The sequence below is a fragment of the Arctopsyche grandis genome, chromosome 3 (assembly GCF_051622035.1).
Source record: "Arctopsyche grandis isolate Sample6627 chromosome 3, ASM5162203v2, whole genome shotgun sequence".
Taxonomy (NCBI): Eukaryota; Metazoa; Arthropoda; class Insecta; order Trichoptera; family Hydropsychidae; genus Arctopsyche; species Arctopsyche grandis.
This window is the reverse complement of record NC_135357.1, coordinates 29,038,645-29,059,194: the sequence shown is the minus strand read 5'-3', so window position 1 is coordinate 29,059,194 and position 20,550 is coordinate 29,038,645. Positions and strand designations below refer to the sequence as shown.

Below are 20,550 nucleotides of genomic sequence, written 5' to 3'. Positions count from 1 at the left end.
TGGCGGTAGTAAAATACTATTCAAAAAATTTTATTCAAAATAATAATTTTATATACAAATTATAGAATATGTACATATGTTTTTAAAAAACTTTTTTTTATACAATTCAGCGAAATTCGAGATTGCTGAAAACTCGGGATTTTGCGAGAAAATGGGTAAGGTTTGCCAATTTGTTGGAACCGTTTCAATGAAAATCTGATAAATTGGCAAACTCTGATAGGAAACGACCGACCCGGAATCACAAATCCAAGGTCTGGAATCACAAATCCAGAAACCAGTGGGATTTGAACCCGTGACCACTCTGTTCAAAGCATTATATGCTAACCACTAGTCTATTCTGCTGGACGATATATGTATGTATGTATGTATGTATATTTGTACAAATTTTATAATATTTGTACGATTTTGCTTTAAATTCAACTTATTTATATGCACATTCATAATATTAAACATGAATTGAACGTCATCTACGCGGAATCGACACATTTGTTCAAATACCATATATAAAAAATACTTAATACGATGACCCCGTTTAGTATTTCTGATAATTGCTACTAATCTTCCGTATATTTACATTTCGAACCTCGTATTGTACACTAATAATAATGAAATTCTGAACTCAAAACCACTTTAAAATTGATCTGAATTAATTAATAATCATATTAATAATCATATATTAAACGTATTAGATACTTGAGGCAGTGCGTCGTGAACGACCTGACTTCTTCCGCACGGTTCAATGTGATTGTAAAATTTGATGCGTTTATAATTATTTTTATGGATACTAGGAACGTTAACGGTTGATTTGATATTGCTACAAAAAAATCGTAACGGCAAAGTTATTTAAATTAGTTAACACATAATCGTTTAACTTGATGTAGTTTAGTATAGTTTATGCCGTATGCATAACATTCAACTACAAAAGTATGACGATGTTGAGCATACATATATGTATGTAGCTTATCAACCAATTTTACCACAGTCCAAAAATAGTTCAATGGTTAAGTCGGTATAAAATATTTCACAACAAACTTTAATTTATTATCAAAACTCGCCTTTTTTTATACATATTTGAATACCTCATTGCTCTAAAGGGGGAATCTTCTTTCTCGTCTGCTCAACGCTGAGCGTCATGGTCAATTCTATCTGGAATGTGATGGACGATCCACCTCCACTCTTCAAGTTGAAAGCAGCGTTCAAGGACAATCTTGTCAGTTCTATAATTTGATCTGGCCATCTTATTAGAGACCGTCCTATTGCTCGTCTTTCCTCTAATGTTCCGGTGACTACCAGCTTCTATAGACTCTCCATATTCTTTGCAACAATATGGCCAAAGTAGTTGAGAATTATTTTTTTCTACGTGTTGTGGAGAGTCAGGAACTGCTAGCTCTTTAAAGATGGAGATATACTTGCGTCTTGCGGTTCATGCGCCTCCAGCACCACATTTCGAAGGCATCTATCCATGTCTATGTCTACTCCGTACAATGCAATGGGGATCACCAGAGATCGCACCAGCGGATTTCCGTTTTTCTCATTATATATGTATGTATGTAATGTTTTTCCATATATTTGTCAGACTGAACATTTCGCCATTCCTATTTTTCTGCGGATTTACATATGTATGTTTGGCATCCTCCTTCTCTTGAGATTTAAGTGAAAAAGGGGTATTAAAACCTCACACAATACAGGCTGTAAATCACCTCATTGTATGTATGTCGTTTATCAATTTTGAGCTCAAACAAAAACAACTGTATATTATAGTTCTATTGACTATTCAGTGATTTTACCAGGTTACCATCTTATTTGGCAAAAATAAAAATATTTTAGTAGTCAAAAGATTTTTTTTATATTTCATTTTATTTTTACATAGACATATACCAGGAATGCCTAACAGGTAAATCCCAATGCGCCATCCTAGACAATTAATTACAAACATTGCAGCATTTTTTATTACATAAATCGCTGTATTTCGACAGGCTGAAGAACACGAAATTAACAATTAATTAATCCATAGAGACATCTATAGATTTAGACTTGTACATATTTTTTTTACATATTGTACATAAATCAAATTCAGATATTTGTGACAGCGGTTAGGATGATTTTTTCAATTTGATGGAGGAACCGTTTCGACAATGAAATCGGAAAAATTGGCAAACTCTGATAGGAAACGATAGACTTGGAGTCACAAATATCCAAGTCTGTTCAGCAGTATTTAAAATTAGCACGGGATCGAACCCAGTGTGCTCTCGGTGCTAAACATAAACGCAACTACCGAGCTATACTATACAGCTACAATAATCAATTTGAAAAAAGAAAGTGGCTTATAAGTAAAAAGCGGACCAAGTTTGCGCCGTTCTTTGTTTATTGTTCGCCGTGTAACTTTTTTTTGAACTCTAGCTTTGTAGTTTGCCCTATTTCCTGGAAAATAGACCCAAAACGCCCTGTTTCCTGGAAAAAGCACGCTTCCGGTCCTACCTCTACTTATAAGCAAAGATCGGCGTTGGAAAGATGCTTTTCAAATAACAATAGACCGCTCCATTAGTGTTCAAAGTGAGAGAGCAAAATAGCGTGGTTTTTCTAAGAAATTGACAATAGTGAATCATTTTTTGTGCGGAAAGCATTCATTGACCGCCTAAGACTGCTGATAAGGACATTTAATGGACACGTTCCAAATGGTGGTTGTTACTAAGAGGAAAATTTCGTCACTCTTTGGCAAAAATTGCGATTTTTTTTCCCAGAAGGCAAATGCAAATATATTTTTACTTTATTTTATTTGATTTTAATGTTGAAAGTTAAGCCTCTTTGGTACTGAATGGGTTCGAGCTAGTCACGATTGTTCTCGCATTTGTCGACACAACAGTAATATCGAAAATTACTACACTACACACGACTATAATTTAAATTTTCGCCACCAGTAACTAATATACTGTCCTAAACCTTTTTTTTTTCAATTCGTTTCCCACGAAACGATGTAATGGTGGTGTAACTCTGCAACTGAAAATTGTAACGGGTTTGTCATAAATTGGCGATCGCATATTTTAAAACCGATTTTCGCAGTCGAATCTCAAGGGAATTATACTAATCGCCATGTATGATATGTACGTATGTTGTACATAAGGCGGGGTACTCAACTTTTCGAGAGTATACTACTTAGTACCAACTTAAATTTGTTAAAAAAATTATACTATTTTAAACCTAAAGTGACTCATTACCTCGTATAAATGATTTAAATGCAACAATAATATTTAAGATTTTTAAGAAAAATTGCAGTTTTTATTAGTTGAAGCAACTGATAAAAACTGCAATTTTCAAAAGAGACTTTACTTTTGTATATGTTACACCGACTTTGTGAAATTGTCTATTACGTGAAATAGCCCAAAATATTGCCTGATATTGATTCTTCATTTCTAAAAGTGATGCATGGTTTATAGCAACTAATAAAAACTGAAATTTACAGTGAGGTTCTTTACTTTCATATAATTTATGAAATTGCCTTTTACGTGAAATAGGCAAAACATGCCCAATTCATTAAGAATGCCAGCCCGTTAGTTATTTCGTGAATTAGGCAAATTATCTGCCAAGTGCGTGAATTGCACTCTCTCTACTCACGCGCACTGTCACAGTTTTCGCATGTAAAATTATAAGTAACTTATTGTCAAATCAGTACCAAGTCTTGAAACATGTACAATATAGTAATTTTACTCGTCTTTTTTATTTCGTTATTTTATAGATTAGTTAAAAGTTGAAACCCCATATTTTCGTCTCCGTTATGTGAATAAAATTATCATATTCGGCCATATTCACATCAACGTCGTAGATAAATTAAGTAAACTTGATCAAGTTATACTCAATAAATCATAAATTAAATTAATTTTTAAATTGTATCGAAACAGAGAAATGTTATAATAATAGAAGTGGCTTTAGGCGTTAAATTGTTGCCAAGTGACGATTGTCCACAGACAATCCTAAATAATTTTAGCATCAGTCGTATTTGATGCTTGGTGGTCGACGTATTTCCGATTGATTTGATTTTTAAATGCTTTTTAGTATTACGAAATTATGTTCACAATACATCTCATATCTATTTTAATAGCTACTGATCTACTGATCATTTTCTATTTTACAATTTAATTTAATTTGGTTAGTAATCATAGTATTATATTATTCTAATGTTAATCTACAGCATAATAGAAAAAAGAGCTCAAAAACCTATTTACAATCCTTATAAATTTTCATAATACATCTAATACATAATATTAATTAAAGACTCTCTAAAGTCGATGACCTAAAGCAGATTGTGTTTAGGTAATCTGTGTGTTATACCTGAAGGGTATAGACATTTTGTTGTAATCACCGAGACTCTTCACAAGTATGTTAGTATGGTTATTAGTGATTCTGTCATAGAATCTACTGGTTAGTTTGTTAGTAATGTCTGTAACAAACGGAATATTATATATGGCATGCAGTTTTTTCAGGTTAGTATATATGGGTGTATTATAAATTATTTTTACGTATGTCCGATAAAAACATCTCTGAGCAAGGGCAATGGGCAAGTGCATCGTTAAAAAATGCATGATGCATTCAAAAACACACAATAAATAACATGGGATACATTTTTATAAGTAAATTGATCATTTAAGTAATATATTATTCAATTAACATCGTATATGAAAGTTTTCATGAAAGCGTCGGCAATAGCATACGCATACGCGTACAATATTGCATAGTTATGGAAACGGTACGAGTGTTATTGAAACAAGAATGTATTCGAAAGCGTCTATTATATTTCTCTGTATCGAAATGACTTTCTCAACTGTAATGTTAACAGTTTAAGAGTCCATGCATTCGGCAGATGATTTGCCTTATTCGTTAATTTGGTAACGGGCTTGCATTTTTCACGAAATAGGCAATTTTTGTCTTATTTCGCGTAATAGGCAATTTCATAAAATCGGCATAACGTATATAATTTTTATTTGTCACTTTAAATATCTCTTCTGATTGATTTTACCTGTTGGTTTCTTGCTTCGAATGCGACCTCCGAGTCGACAACACCTGGTTTTCAATCCTCTGGTTGGGTTTTTTGCCCCACCATTCGGTCAGTGGCCGTGCTTCTCGTCAGTCGTGTAATTCTTTGACGCTGCTTTCGAATCCACCAGTTTCCATAAATCGAAGGTTTACATCAATACTATATCATAAACATTAATTAAACTGATTGTTTTTCATACATTCGCATTATATCTAAACGTCCCTCCGGTCACAATAAAAATATTTAGGCAAATAATTGTGTACGTTCTGGTTTTGAAATTGTGCCTCTTTTTTTTGGCGGAAACATTAATCGAAATAAAAACAACGTAAAAAAAAAGATACATAGTTATGTGAAAATTTATTAAATATGTGCATAAAATATAAATAGGTTCATTTGTTTTTTTCAAATTCAAATTTATTTTAAACAATGTGTAATTATTTTATTGTATTACTTTTGTTAAAAAACAAAAGACCGCGAATTGTCAACCTTATGCACTCATTTGTTATTTTTTTTCATTTTTAATTTTTAATTTAAATAACAAAGCATTCATATTTTATAGCACGCAGTAAAATGTATGACAATTTATAGTGCATTGTTCTGATGTTGGCTTCGTAAGATAAAATAAATCTCATTTTGAAGGCAAACAACGATTTGACCCAAATTATTTTCACGTCGTCCCGATTATGATTCCTTTTTTTTATTTTTATTTCGTCATCAAATCACCTTGCGTTTGTTGAATGAATGCCTCTTTTTACACTTCAACACTTCACATTCTTGTTTATAATTATTATTCACCTATTGGAATTTAATTGAGCGCGAACACAGCCGACGTCTGCCAATTATTTTACAATTTTCAACGTAAAAGCACTCGAATCGTGAAAACGCACGGGACCGTTTGTTATTTTTTTTTTTTGTTATTATTATTTAATACCAAAACAATCTTGGATGTTAACATATATATAAATATAATTACAATTCCGATATCGAACGAACGTATCTGATTTCGCATGATGAAACGTTTCGTAAGTTTGTTCGAATCCGGTTATTCGTCTGGCACATGCCCGACAATCCGTTGAAAAATTCATACTTTTACCCATACGACAACGTTCGTAAATGTCGACATCGATCACTTGGCCAATGTTTGTAAATGTACAGCACTCACGAATGGGCATTGAAATTTTCAAAACCAGGTTGCATCTGAAACTTGGGTGCGGGTGCTACGCTATCCGTAAATGCTATTCGCGCGTACTAAAACTATTCCAAGTGCGCGTTCCAGTTTGATTACATATGTACATACATTCGCCAACTAGTAAATGCAAAACTGATATTCATAATGTGCGGACTGCGAGTGTGATCGCTGTTTCTTTCATATTATTGTTCCCGTTTTTAATGTTGCTTTTTTTAAAATCTCTAGACATACATTATTGTTGATCGTCGTGACGGTTTATGGGTCACGTTTCAAAGGGAATCCTTCCAATTGGAAGCGCCGTTTGATGAAGTTTTGAAAAGGACTTTCACTAGACAGTTCGTGTTCTTACATACATATTTATCAAACGTGTTACATTCAACTTTTGAAATTAAATTAATGAACATTTCATGCGATGCAGTCAGGGTTGCCAGACGTCCCTATTTGAGCGGGACTGTCCCGAGTTCGACAGACAAATCCCGAGTGCAGCATTGCCTCTGAAAATCCCGACTTTTGTATATTTACAAAAATGTACGTACATACATATATAGTTAAATAAGGGTGGGTCACTTAATTTTTGTACATAAATGGTTCGACTTCAAAAGTAACAAATTTAAATCATAAGTTTTGTCCTTAAAACCAAACATGAAAATCGAATTTTCAAATCGAAAACAATTACTTGAGATATTGACCTTCTATACGTATAACATAATTTTTAATTTCTTCATTAATTTTAAACGTTACATCATTCAACTTTAATACATACGGTCATACAACCTTTTACGCTATTTGCATTTTCATTTAAAAAAAATACTTGCAAAAGCCAAACCCAAAGGATTTTTGTCAATAATAATACCACAAATAAATAAATGAAATGAGATAAAAAAACATAAATCAAGATGAAATAAAAATAGAAACTAGAGGAGATTAAATTAAAATAAATACAATAACAGAAACCGAAAAAAAGAAGAACTATTTAATGTTTATTTTTAAAAACTAATTGTTTTTCACCATCAAACTATAAAATTCGATTGAAATTTCCATCGTTAAACAAACCGCGCAAAATGGCAAAGTTTAAAAAATATTGTAGGAATTTTAGCTCAATCGTTTGCGAAGTAAAACATAGAAAAGCCTTGTACAAAAAGGTTTCGGTTACTTATATTCATTTGATAGACTATTTTGAATTTTAATCATTCTATTTGAATTATATTTTTGGAGTCAAGAGCGCAGACACAGATTGGTTTTTTTAGTTAGTTTTTCCACATGTAAAAATACGCTAGCACACCTGATCCGTGCCAGGCAAAAACTCACCCCTGGAGTGTTTTCGGTGATATATTTACCTTCTTTTGACAGTGATCGATAACGATGATTCTGCATTTGAAGAAATGTAGGAGAAACTTGTCGATATAAAAAGACCTTACGAATTAACAATGACGTGAGACACTCCCATTCACAGCTAGAGTCTACCTGGGTATGTCGTGTCGTACGATTATGTGTGTCTGCGCCTTCAGAGTATGTCCTCTCTGTTTAGTGTTTTTGTTGAACATTAGAAGATTATTACTAAGAGAAGATTATTATCTTTTCAATCTCATATCGTATGATTTAAGTTCATAAGGATTTTTTGAAATTGTTCTATGAACTAATTTTAGTAACAATATGTGAAGGGAAATTATTAGAAAAATCTTCGTACCTTCAACGTCAATCCACTGGATTTTTCTCAGCTTCTTTGTCATCCGTTTCGTATAACTGTTTTTTTTTAATGTGTTAAGGAAAAGGAAATGAGCAACTAGGATGGGCAAAAATAGCGGTGAAAATAATAAATTGAACGACGTTGTATGCATGTATGCTCTTGGCAAACAATATTTTAGTTCATATTTAAATAAAAATTTTCTGACTAATGATTTTTTTTAACTTTATTTTTCAAACTTTACTGTAGTCGTTCCGGGTATTCTAAGTTGCATATGTACATTTGTATAATAAATAAAATAAATTTAAATTTTATCCGCACTCATCAGTATGCATTGATGCAAAGCAACATTCAAAAAAACATTTTACTCTTTAAAAAAAGTCTTTTTTTTTCTTTTGCATTCCATGTCATCTCATCTTTGTAGTGTCGTTGAAGCACTTTGAGAAAAAAAAAAAAAGAAAAGCGGTCACTTTGAAGTCAAAATTTCGTAAAGCAACTGGTATTATGCTATCTGATTAGACATTCACGTGCCGTAGATGCGAAATGCAATACGAATATTTCAGCCTTTGCCGAAAACCCAAACTTCCACTTTCAATATTGGAAACACCACTCGTGCATGCACATTTGCTCGCTTTCGTTTCTTCTTCTGACGAACCGCTTTTGTCTTCCTTTCGGTCACACAATGCACTCTTATTCTTCTTCTACTTCACGTCGATGACTCGCCGCATATTCGCGAGCCGTAAAAACTTCGAAAGAGAACCAGTTCTTCTTTATTACATATTTTCTTCTTTTTTTTTCTCTCACCCCCCGCCTCCCCTACCTCCTTCTCTTGCTCCTTTCTGTCTGAGGATTGTCTCGCTCTTCTGTACGGTGGATGCAGAATCGCCTTTTTCGAGGTATCGGTGCCGGTTCATCGGTTCTTCTTATTCCTCTCTTCTTTTTTTTTTTTACTCCTTTCAACGGTTTTAGTTTTTTTAACAGACTCATTGTCGCTCGACTTCTTTTCTATTATCTCCCTTTGTGAGCGAAGACGTGGTGTCGATACGTCGTTGAACTTGTGAACCCTCCCGATCTGAAGAATTTAGACTTTCACTTCCACTTTCGAATTTCAAATTGTGCGAAGGCGTTGCGGTCTTCTTCTTCACGCTCAAACTTCTTCTGAAGTTTCATTTTATTTATAGCTCACTCCTTTTATTTCACTATTATGGCTACTGTTACCGCTAGACCGAGCTGACAGTTGATCGTTCTAGAATGCATGGCGAATAAAACCATGCACAGATGTTCCAAACTCTTCTGTTTTTATTTTATTCCAAAAGCGAATGTTGACCTTTTCAGCGTGCTTTGCATCGAATACCCATAGCAAATATTTGGAAGCTCAGTTCGTCGAGTTTGCCTTAAAAATTTCCATGTCGACGATAATTGAACTGTGGATTGTTCTCGTACTTTTTATGTTTGAACGGCGGTTAGTTCTGCATAATAAACAGATAGATCTTTCCCGCGAGCGCTCAGCAATGTTTGATTCGACTATACAGTGTATTCAAATTGCGTTGACAGAACACGTTTAATTTATTGTGTCTAAATAATTTAATTAATATGCGAGCGTATCGCTGTAGCGATCGCGACACGCTGCACGATATTTACGGTGAAACGTTTCGTATGCATTTGCATACAATTAAAATACGTTTATCATTAAATGTGTGCCTGTTTGATTGACATATCCTCGCGTATGTTTGCGCAACACATTTTGACAGTCACTTCGATCCGAAATCATTTTTTGTTTTGTCCGAATCAAGAAAAGAGACACAAACTTCTGGGTACTAGGAGTACTAGTAGCCCAGCTATTGACACGGTATTTCTTACATAAACAGTTGCTCTCTATCCGGTTCAAAATTGTCACCGGAATAATTTATCGGTCTACTTGCATACAACGTCGTCGTTTTAAAGGTGCTTCTCCGTGTTTACTGCCATATATGTAAGATCATCGCATCTCCAAACAAAAAAAAGGAGGACGACTTTACTCGTTTCTCAATGACAATGCACAGTAGTACATATACAGTACCGGTCAATGAAAGGTTTCCAGATTGAAAATATCAATATTTCCTTTTTTAAGATGTTATATATATATATGTTTTTATATAATTTTTTTGTATATTAAAATGAAGTTTATAATGTTTGACACATATTTAAGTAGCAAAACAATGAAATTTAAATTAAACTAAGGTGCTATTCAAATTATTAGGAATCAGTAATATATGGGAAGATTTGATAGGGTAATGAAAAAAAATTTTTTTCGTAAAACTAACTTATTAATTAAAAAACTGAAAATCACATTTTGTTGAGTTTAATAATAGCTACAAATTGCAATTAAATTAATACTTGGTTGGCCATCCCCTATTTTTTAATACTGCCTTAACCCTTCGTGGCATCGATTTTATTAAATTTTGCAATAACTCATCCGTTATTTCATTATCCCAAACATTTTTCAATGTATTAACCAATTCTAATTTATTAGAAGGCTTTTTATTTTTGATTTTAGAGCCCATTATAGCCCACAGGTTCTCAATTGGGTTTAAATCTGGGCTGTTACCCAGCCATTCCAAGGGCGTAATGCCACTTTCCGCTATAAAATTCGTCACCTAAAATTTTACAAACAAATATAATGGTATATTTTTAATTTAATTTCTAAATTAGGATACTTGGCAATAGAAAAAAATATTACTCACAGTTTTGGAACGGTGACACGGAGCAGAATCGTCTTGGAAAATGCATTCGGATTCCCATGCGTAGTACATTTTCATTGATGGAAACAAGTGTTGTTCCAAAATATTTTTATACGTTTCTGCGTTCACTGTTCCATCAATAATGGCTAATGAACCGATCCCATGGGAAACACCCCCATACCATTTGGCCTGGAGGATGTTTGACCGTCGACTGAATACAGTCGACATTCAAACGTTCACCTAATCTTCGTCTAACGAAGTGGATGCCATCGGACCCCAACAAATTAAATTTACTTTCATCCGAGAAGATGACACGTCTCCAGTCCGATTCCGTCCAATTGATATACTTTTTGGCCCAATTAAGTCGTTGCAGACGTGCTTTTTTCGTCAAAAATGGTTTTTTCGCTGGTATCCTCGAGAATAAACCGAATTCTCAAAGCCGACGTCGTACAGTTTCGATGCTGATTTCTGTTCCAGTGGCTTCAATAAACTCCGATCTAATTTTCACAGCACTTTTAAATCGGTCTTGTAGACAAAGTCGTTTTAAAAATCGATCCTCAGACGAGTTGGTCTGTCTGGCCTTTCCTGACCCTTGTTTCCTTTCCAGGGACGCTGAACTTCCAAATTTCTTAATAAAATTGAGTACACAGGTATGACTGCATCCTATTTTTCCCGCGATATAACGAGAACTAAACTTTTCTGCTACCAAAGTTAAAATAAGTGATTTTTTAGATTTCGTCAATTGTTTCGCGTTCGGCATGTTGTTTGCGAAATCACTTGAAACGATGCTAAAGCTTCAGAAATCCACGGTCAACTGAGATAAAAATGAAATAAAGGGGTCCCATTTCATCGTAAAAGTTTGTTTGCACAAGTGTTCCAGACGCATAACCGGTTTTATACCTGCTTTTGCACCGTTTCAGTGACTGGAAACCTTTCATTGACCGGTACTGTATCTTCTACGCGAGCACATATTCTTCTTCTGAGAAGTGACTTTTCAGATAAAATTTTATCAGCTTGTAGATATGTATGTAATTGTAAAGGTACATGCATCTTCAATAATTCCCAAGTTTTATGTTTCAAATTTATACGGCTCATTTTTATGTCAATAATCAAAACAAATAGCGATATCAATGTTAAGACCATATAATGCATCCAAGATTATATAATATATACATATATATGAATGTGAAACGTCAATGGTTTGATTTCGCACACAGACTTAATTCAAACGTGATCTATGTACCTCCCTTTATCTTGGGTCATCATCGGCTCGGCACAGATTTCACGTGACTGCTTGCTTATTTATCAATTGTGACTCTTCTTGATTTGAGCTAAGACATTATGTCGTCTTGGAATCATCAATTCGATTTTAATCAGCTGGAGTTGTCTTTCCACGAGTTTTGCATACATTTGAATACTATTGAATTGTTACACAATCGCGTTTGACGATGGTCTGTTCCAGTAGAGGCTCTACTATATAGACTGTGGGCTGCAGCCCTTCTAGTATAGTACATATTCATGCTATTTTGTCGTCCATATGGTCTGCAGGGCTGCAGGCCTCCCAGTATAGTACATATTCAAGCTATTTTTGTTTTAATTTAGTCACCGGTATGGTCAACGATCTACTTCATCATTGTACATAGCTCCCGCACTTTGAATTCTCACGAGCCGCCACTGGTCTATTCACATCCACACCCAATTGGTTTTGATCCAATGTGAAAGATTTGCTCACTACTGTCCCATACTGGTACGTAGAAGGAGTTGTTTCACATCCAGTTCTGCTTCGTCTTTTTGTCGTTGCAACGTCTGCTGCGAATAGCATCCAAAGAAAAAGATGTCCTGACCTTGTCTTCTGTCGCATCTATAATATATTCTTGTGTCTGTCTCTCTAATATGTTTTTATTATTATTATTATATATGCGAGATGACCGTGTGGCGGCTAATGGCCGCTCGTATTTTATTGGCCAAAGGTTAGCCGGTCCAAAGAAGTTTTGCATCGTTGATGTTGATGGTGCAAGATGGTGGTCTCGATAGGACTTGACAAATGCACAATGATCGCTCAGGTGTGCTAGACGAGGAAATTCGATAGTGGCTCGTGTCACATTAGCTCCACCAACTTGGTCGTATCGTATTTTTGCCGTGTTCCAAGAATGTTTGCACTTTGTAGGTGTTTGTGTGGCTATTGCTACGATTGTTGGACCAATTATTTAATTACATATATTATTCGGGGATTGCCTCAGGCAAGGTTACGACCGTTACTCAAAATTGAAACAAATACTTGAGGGAAAACCCCAATTGTCTATTTGATATTAATATGTATTCCAAAAATAAATACGTACATACATTTCTGGGTCTCACTTCAGTTTAAGAAATAATAATTCCTCTCTTGGCTTGATCTACGATAGTTACTCAAGAGAATCCTTACAGGAGTTTATCTTATTCTATTTATACACATCTCCTCTTCCTTTCAAACTCTAAACAGTTTCGAATTTAATTGCTGATGATTATTGTTGCCGTTTCGTTGGGGGCATTTATTTGTTTTTAAACGAATGTAAAAATTCAGACGCCATGACTTTTATTCTTCAGCATGCTACATACATGTCCTTGTCTTACATTTCTACAGGTCATCTCTTTATAATGAATAATTATTAAGTCTGAGGTCTTTCAGCTTAGTCAAACAAACGCTCGAGTGGTTTTAATGGAAAATGTATGTTTTCCAGCTTTTTATTTGCCTTGTTTTATTCAACAACACTATTGCATTACGAATTTTGTGGTTAATTTGGAGGAGCATCCGGGTGGCGACATTTAGACCGGTCATTTAAAACGCGCTCTATGTACAATTTGAATTTTTTTATTGTATCCAGTTTGGTTCATCATCAAAGGTCATCGTCATACGCATGTATGTATGTAGTACAAAACTAAACCTACCATGTACAGGACATTTGCAACGCATCATGTGCTCCACAAATGCTAGGTTCGGGAGACTGTACATATGTAGAGTGCGCATTATGCCGGCTTATTATTATCGTCATCATGATTTTTTACATATAAATTAACTTGTCTCAATTAAATCGGGTTTCTTGCTTTCGTCCGTTCGATATATTGATGATGTTCAGCAAGATGACTGGGTGTTTCTCGAACGGCGGCGGTTCTATCTTTTACAAGCTTTTATTTTTAATTTCAGTTCGATATTTGTTTTTTGCTTTTTTTTTTTAATCATAGCCGTTAAAATATTATAATGTTATTGTTGCAAGTAATCGTCGGTTCTCTGTTTAGTCTGGTCGTATTTGATTTTTTGTCCGTTTTATATTTGACTTTTGGAATCGCATTTTTTTATTTCGACGCTGTTCCTTTTTGAATAAATGTCACGATATTATATATTCGCTTGCGTCTGAATATTATTTCATGTCGTGCACGTTGGTTCACTTTTACAATACACAATGCTCTTTTGCCTCTGTTACTAGAACGCAAGCACATATTTAGTAGTAATTGACTGTGTAAATTCCTATTTAAAATTTGTATTTTATGCGGGTATTGATTTATAGGTATATTTTTCTTGGAATATAATGCTGAGGGTAGTGAAAAAAAAATGGTCCGAGTGAGGCAGACTAATTAAGGAAAATATTTAGTTATTGCTCTATCCGTATATTCAGCTCCTGGAATTTGTTCTCATTCACTTTAGGCATTTTCCTCGTTATATGGAAAGACTTAAAAGAAGAAATAAAAAGAGCGGAGTGCATTTGGACGATTGAATGTTGTTTTTAAATCAAAAATTCCACTTTGCCTGAAAAAAAGATTATTTGATCAATGTGTATTTCGTTTTTGCGATCAATTACGGGTAAAAATATATATTTTTGACTTTAAAAATTCGCTAGATAATTCATTACACGTATTTTAAAGCAGGAAAACATCACAATCTATAGAAAAAACATCTGACTATTGATTCCAATAGTCACTTTTGGCACAGTAATACTATATTTTGAATTAAAGACTACAAAAGCCAAAAATTGCATACATTTTTAAACGCTCATATTTTAAACGAGATTAAGCCAACAAAAAAAATTCGAATTCAGTAGGTCAAACTCAGTAAAAATTGATTAGTAAGTAAAAAAAGTGATTTTTTATTGTTGCTCAGTATCATTATTAGAGGTAGGACCGGAAGCGTGCTTTTCCAGGAAACAGGGCGTTTTGGGTCTATTTTCCAATAGGCAAACTACAAAGTTAGAGAGCATAAAAAAAGGTTCATCATAAAAATGAACAAAGCATGGCGAACAATGAACAACGAACTGCGCAAAGTTGGTCCGCTCTTTAGTCATTAGTGCAATACCAAATAATAATACACGTTCCAACAGTGCCGAATGATAGAGAGCAAAAGGTTTTCTACAAAGTTAAAGGTTTTCTACGAAGTTAAAATAGCCACAACGCTCCAAAATTGCCCGATTGACCATCCGCTGTCGTTCTGGAGATTAAAAGTATGGGTTGAACTTTACTAAAATAAAGTGGCCAATAAACTGATTTGACTGTCATAGACTGCCTCTACAATACATAATACATTCAGTCGGGTGATCCAAACGGCAGACTAAACACAAATGTACATGTTTTATTCTCGGAGGAAATGTAAATTTTTTAGTCATCGTGATGCCAGAATTGCATTACAAAACTGATACGATTGATAAATTTGCCGACAGATATGTGCGGCACCATAAAGAGTCAATTTAAATTTCCGGTGTTGCTTTTTTTTTACATTTTTTTATGTGTGCCGTATATTTAAAGCAAGATATAAATCCTAGATATTAAACGGAATCGTAACTAAACATGATTAAAAAATTATAAAACAACGTAACGATAATCATTCCGTGAAAACTGATCAACGTTCGATTCCGAGTACGTACATATCAGTCAAAAGTTCTCTTGATTATAAAAATTCATTCATTGTATAGATTGAAAATCGAAAGATCGAAAAGAATGTATGCATGGTAAACGGTACTATGTATATATATATAATCGGTCACCGTGACAGAAAACGCAAATATCGGAAGGCAAAGATGTAAAATCGAAAGATCTTAAGTCGAAAGATCAAAAAAAAAAATGGTGCATGGTAAACGGTACATACTCACTTAATTTGCGCGAGCAGGATACAACAGGAACAAGAGGAACAGGCTTTTCCTCCCGTATTAATGTGTGCGCGCAGAATAAGGGAGGAAAAGCATGTTCCTCTTGTTCCTGTTGTATCCTGCTCGCGCAAATTAAGTGAGTATGTACCGTTTACCATGCACCATTTTTTTTTTTGATCTTTCGATTTTCGATCTTTGGCTTCCGCTATTTGTGTTTTCTGTAATTTAACATTCTGTCTCGTCACGTAGACCCGTATGGAAGACATGTAGTGGATAGTCAAATTATTAAAATACCGTCCATTTTAAATAAGAATTTATTTATAGCGGTTAAATTGTTTAAAAGTAATAACTTAAGTTATTATTATGTTCATAGTAGAATTCAGTAATGAGTAATGACTAGAGGTAGGATAGTCACAGTGCTATCCATTGTTCGGCAAACCTTTAACAATGCATTTACAACCTTTGAACAATACACGACCCCCTCAGGCTCCGGTGACTAGTAATGACCAATAGCTTACACATATTATTGTCCCAAGGAGTTTGTCGGCCGTCCATGTGCGATTCTGTCGATGCCGTAAAAACTTTTATTTTTTGTTTGTAATATTTAATTTTGGGGAAAAATTCATTTATTTTATTGAGTGCTCTTATTATAAAATTCTTCACAAGACATAATTAAAATATGGCTAAAATTATACTTTTAATTAAACATTTTAAAGTTTCATTGCGTTTTGATCACTGACTGGACTATACTTTGTTTCATCTGAGCAAAAGTCGTTCGGCAGTTGCATTCGTTCCTGGTAAGGTGGTTCGACGAATTTTCCAATATTTTGTAGGATTTTATTCAATTCATCTATACAACGACTTAAGAAATATACTAAAAAAAAAAAACCAGTACTGTACTGGTAAAACTAGTAAGAATGGTCACCTTATACGCTATACATCGATAATTTATTCAGATGGTTACGTATATCATGATGAATAAGCTGGAAAAGTTCGGCTGGTGTTCTTTTATCAGAGGGAAAGTTCGTTAAAAAAATACCTCCTGGTACAATAAAGCTTTTTGTTTCGAGTTGTTGTTTATAATGTGAATTACACAACGGGTCAACGGGCTAGAGTCGAGCGGATGTGAAAAACACTCCCCTAATGTTTGCAATTAGTTTGAATCGTCGATCGGTAGGAGTAGGACGTTTAGAATAAAAATGCGAATTGTCGGTTGTCGGTTGGAGGAGAAGGCCGTCGAAAGCATTGTTTTGAGCGTGGCGTCGGGGTTGTTGTTGCAGGAGCGGCAGGGGTTCAGTCGAGCGCGGGCCGGCAACGGTGACGCGGACGCGGACGCGGGTGCGGGTGCAGACACTAGCGGCAACAGGAAAGGATACGGAAACGCGAAGGACATGGCGGCGTGCGCCCCCATCAAGCGGCCTCCGCCACCGCCACCCCCCACTCTGGCGCTCACTATAGCGCCCCTTCCCGCCCCGGAGAACCAGGACGAAGAGTCGCAGCTGCCCCTCGGCTTGCGCAGGGACCCCGCTCACATGTCGGTCAGGGAGAAGAAAGCCATGTTCGAGCGCAGACCCGCTTCAGGTGACACCACCACCACTACTAACACTCGTCACTCACCCCTCACCCCCCTCCCCCACCCACTTCTCATATTGGCCTCACTGATTTCCACTACCAAGCGGTAAACAATGAACTTTTTTCAATTCTTTCATACATTTTTTTTTACTCTTCTTTCTATAAATATTTTCTATATATATATATATATACATATACATATATCAACAGTTAAGAATCGAGCCACTTCGACTCGGATTTCGCGCTTAATAATGTATGCAATTACTAACTACATACATATACTGAGTCAATACAATATATGTATATGTATGCAGATCTTATACACAGTCTTTCTCTCATGTTTAGGTCACATTGAGAAGGGGTCTGATATTTGACTAATCTGTTTCGCCAAATGTGTGCATTTTATTTGTTTTGTGTATCTGTAAAAAATATATATATACAAAATATTGAACGAAAAAAAGTTTAATTATAATTTAAGGTTTGCTGTGCATATATATGCGTCAATTTGTATTAGCACTACTGAGATATATTGAAAATTAATCCAATTTTTGAATGAAACCAGGGCTGTGGAGCCAGAGCATTTCAAGTAGATTCATAAATAAAATCAACCTATTTCAACTACTCTTTATTACTTTATTTAATTAATAGTATTACGCGTCGACTCAAAGACCACTAATAAATTAAATTTTAATAATTTCTTTATAAAAATCATGAATTTAAATTACATTATAAATAAAATCGTAGAATTGCGCGTATTTTGTTGTGTTGTAACCAAAACTGATTTTTAATCTGTCTCATACTTTTTTTTTTTTATTAAATTGACTTGTTTGTGTATGAAATTCAGACACACAATGAATGGACTTGATTTTTTATCGGTAACTATTTCATTACCAATATTTCAATAATTTTTTTGTATTCCTTAAATTTTTATATTTTGCAAATTTCTATTTCATTACTAACAATTTTATGCGTTGGCAAGAAAAGTCGATCTTACTAAAATCGTTCAAGTTGGAGTCAAAATCGAATCATAAAATAATGTAGAAGTCAGAGTCGGTGAACTTTGAACCGACTCCACAGCCATGATAAAAACCAACAGCCTCGATATTCGTAAATATAAAACAGGGCGATCATTACTTCCTACTTTCCAAATGTTCCACTAACCATTTGAAATAAATAATTTCAATAAACAAATAAATAATTTTAATTTTATACTTTTAGATGATGTGAAGAAATTTCCCGTCACGAATTTTAAACCGAAGATAGAAACCAATTGTATTCCTGTACCGGTGCATGCACCGATGCATCAAAAGACTGCTGATAAAGTATCTAATGTTATTACGAACAACAACAAGGTTACACTTAGCGAACAGGACATTTCCGACAAAGTTAAAAAAGAGAGGGAAGACGATATGAAAGTAATCTTTAGACGTTTCCAAACGGTATTACATATATTCAGATTTGATTTTCTACTGTGCTTTTCCATTTTGCAGCTTTGTAATTTTTAATGTTTTATATTTTAGCCCGATTTTGACAAAATAGAACAGGATAACAGAGATGATGATGGATCGTCCGAGATCAGTCCGTTGATGGGAAACGCGGCTGTAAAATCGAGCACGACGAGTCTCAACGCAAAAAAACCGGCGATATTTAACCCGCCGAAAACCATCTTGGCCCAATCGGACGATCAGATTTCGAGCACTACTGATAAAACCGATGCTATCGTCAACAACCAACCGAAAAAGAGATGTTTGTGGATTATTTGATGAATGGAATTGAAAGTGATTTATGAATAAAATAAATTTGACCTTTGGGTTTATTTTTTAAAATTATTTTAGGTTCCATCGATTCTCCGCTCGTCGTATCAGCTCTAGACAACGTAAAAAAGATAAAAGTCGCCCCTCCTCGGCCAGGAGGCATTTATCCACATTTGTCTGATGTCGAAGGTCAGACGTCGGAAGAGGAGAAGCAATCTTGTCCCGCTAGGTGTGCAGACTTTGCCCTCGATTGTTGTTTCTTTTTCTTATGCGTTTGAAAGAGTCTTAATATATTTTACTTGTACATACATATATACTACTTTTACGTTTCCAAAGTAGACTACAAATTTTGTAAATAATATTTTGCGATTATTTATTTGGCTAAATATGCTCCATTACGCGATAAAGATCTCGTTACGTTTATTGAAATTAATTATAGTATTAATTTACAATCCATTTTTGTAACTTACAAATTATACAGTCTTAATATGTGTATTGCTTATCGATTGCGTCGTATCGATGGCTTGCTTTTAATATTGTAAGCAATCTATTTTTTATATATAGTTAGATATCACCCGTGATATTGTATTAATAGGGAATATTTAATAGTAATAGATCGAATACTCTATTTGGATTTTAAAAGAAAATTTTGGAAGTCTTTAAATTGTCGTTTGACTGTTCTTAGGGTTGAAAATTAACGTGTGAGACTGATTTTTGCACAGCCTCGTTCGTATTGATTACGCACAATGATAATAAAAATGCTCAGCATATTGATATTATATGCCCATTTATATTAAAAAGACTGGTAACTACTTAATGATTTTGACTTAAATTTATTAATATTAGGAGCTTCGATCTTTTGAATCTTTACAAGCGAAATTTTAAATTTAATGTTTAAGCACCAATATTCCGAAGGGCTTGCCAAATTTAGTAAACGGTAATTAAATGTTTACGCTGGTTATTTATAAATATTAGTGCCATGTTTTTATTTGAATTTAAATCAATTCCTGCACTATTTTTACGTAATTATCGTCGAAGCAAATAGTTGTGTATATTTCCGATAGTGCCTTCATCTCCGTTGGGTGCATTAAATAGATGTTTCAAGTGTAATAATTATGATCTTTCAAATCTGTGTGACACATTTACCTTAAGTGTGATATTTAAATACATATGTACATTTATCCATTCCCTTTTCCCTTTGTAATGGAAATTGATTTATTGAATTGTTGGGACATGATTTTAAAAACATGGAGAATAGTACATACATATATTTTATATGTAAGATTACATAGTTGTGAACGCCTCCAATTTTTTTTTATTAAATAGAGAAATAAATTATAACATTTCCTATTATTTTTTAAGTTTTATTTTAGGTGATCGTGTCTTTTAAGTATTTTTGTATCTGTGATATTCCACGTAAATGTAATAAATAAATAAAATTGTATTTCACTTTTGTAATCCATGTTTATTTTTTTCCCTCACTTTATA

The 20,550-nt window shown here is 34.2% G+C and overlaps 1 protein-coding gene across 2 annotated transcripts in view; it reads left to right on the top strand.

Moving 5' to 3' along the window:
• The window catches only part of scra (anillin, actin binding protein), a 29,971-nt gene that overhangs the window by 2,659 nt on the left and 6,762 nt on the right, over positions 1 to 20,550 (top strand). For both annotated transcript variants that reach the window (XM_077427605.1, XM_077427606.1), the window contains exons 6-9: positions 17,017 to 17,317; positions 18,527 to 18,747; positions 18,829 to 19,054; positions 19,144 to 19,291. In XM_077427605.1, coding sequence (XP_077283731.1) covers positions 17,017 to 17,317; positions 18,527 to 18,747; positions 18,829 to 19,054; positions 19,144 to 19,291 — 896 coding nt within the window. The remainder of the gene's footprint in view (positions 1 to 17,016; positions 17,318 to 18,526; positions 18,748 to 18,828; positions 19,055 to 19,143; positions 19,292 to 20,550) is intronic.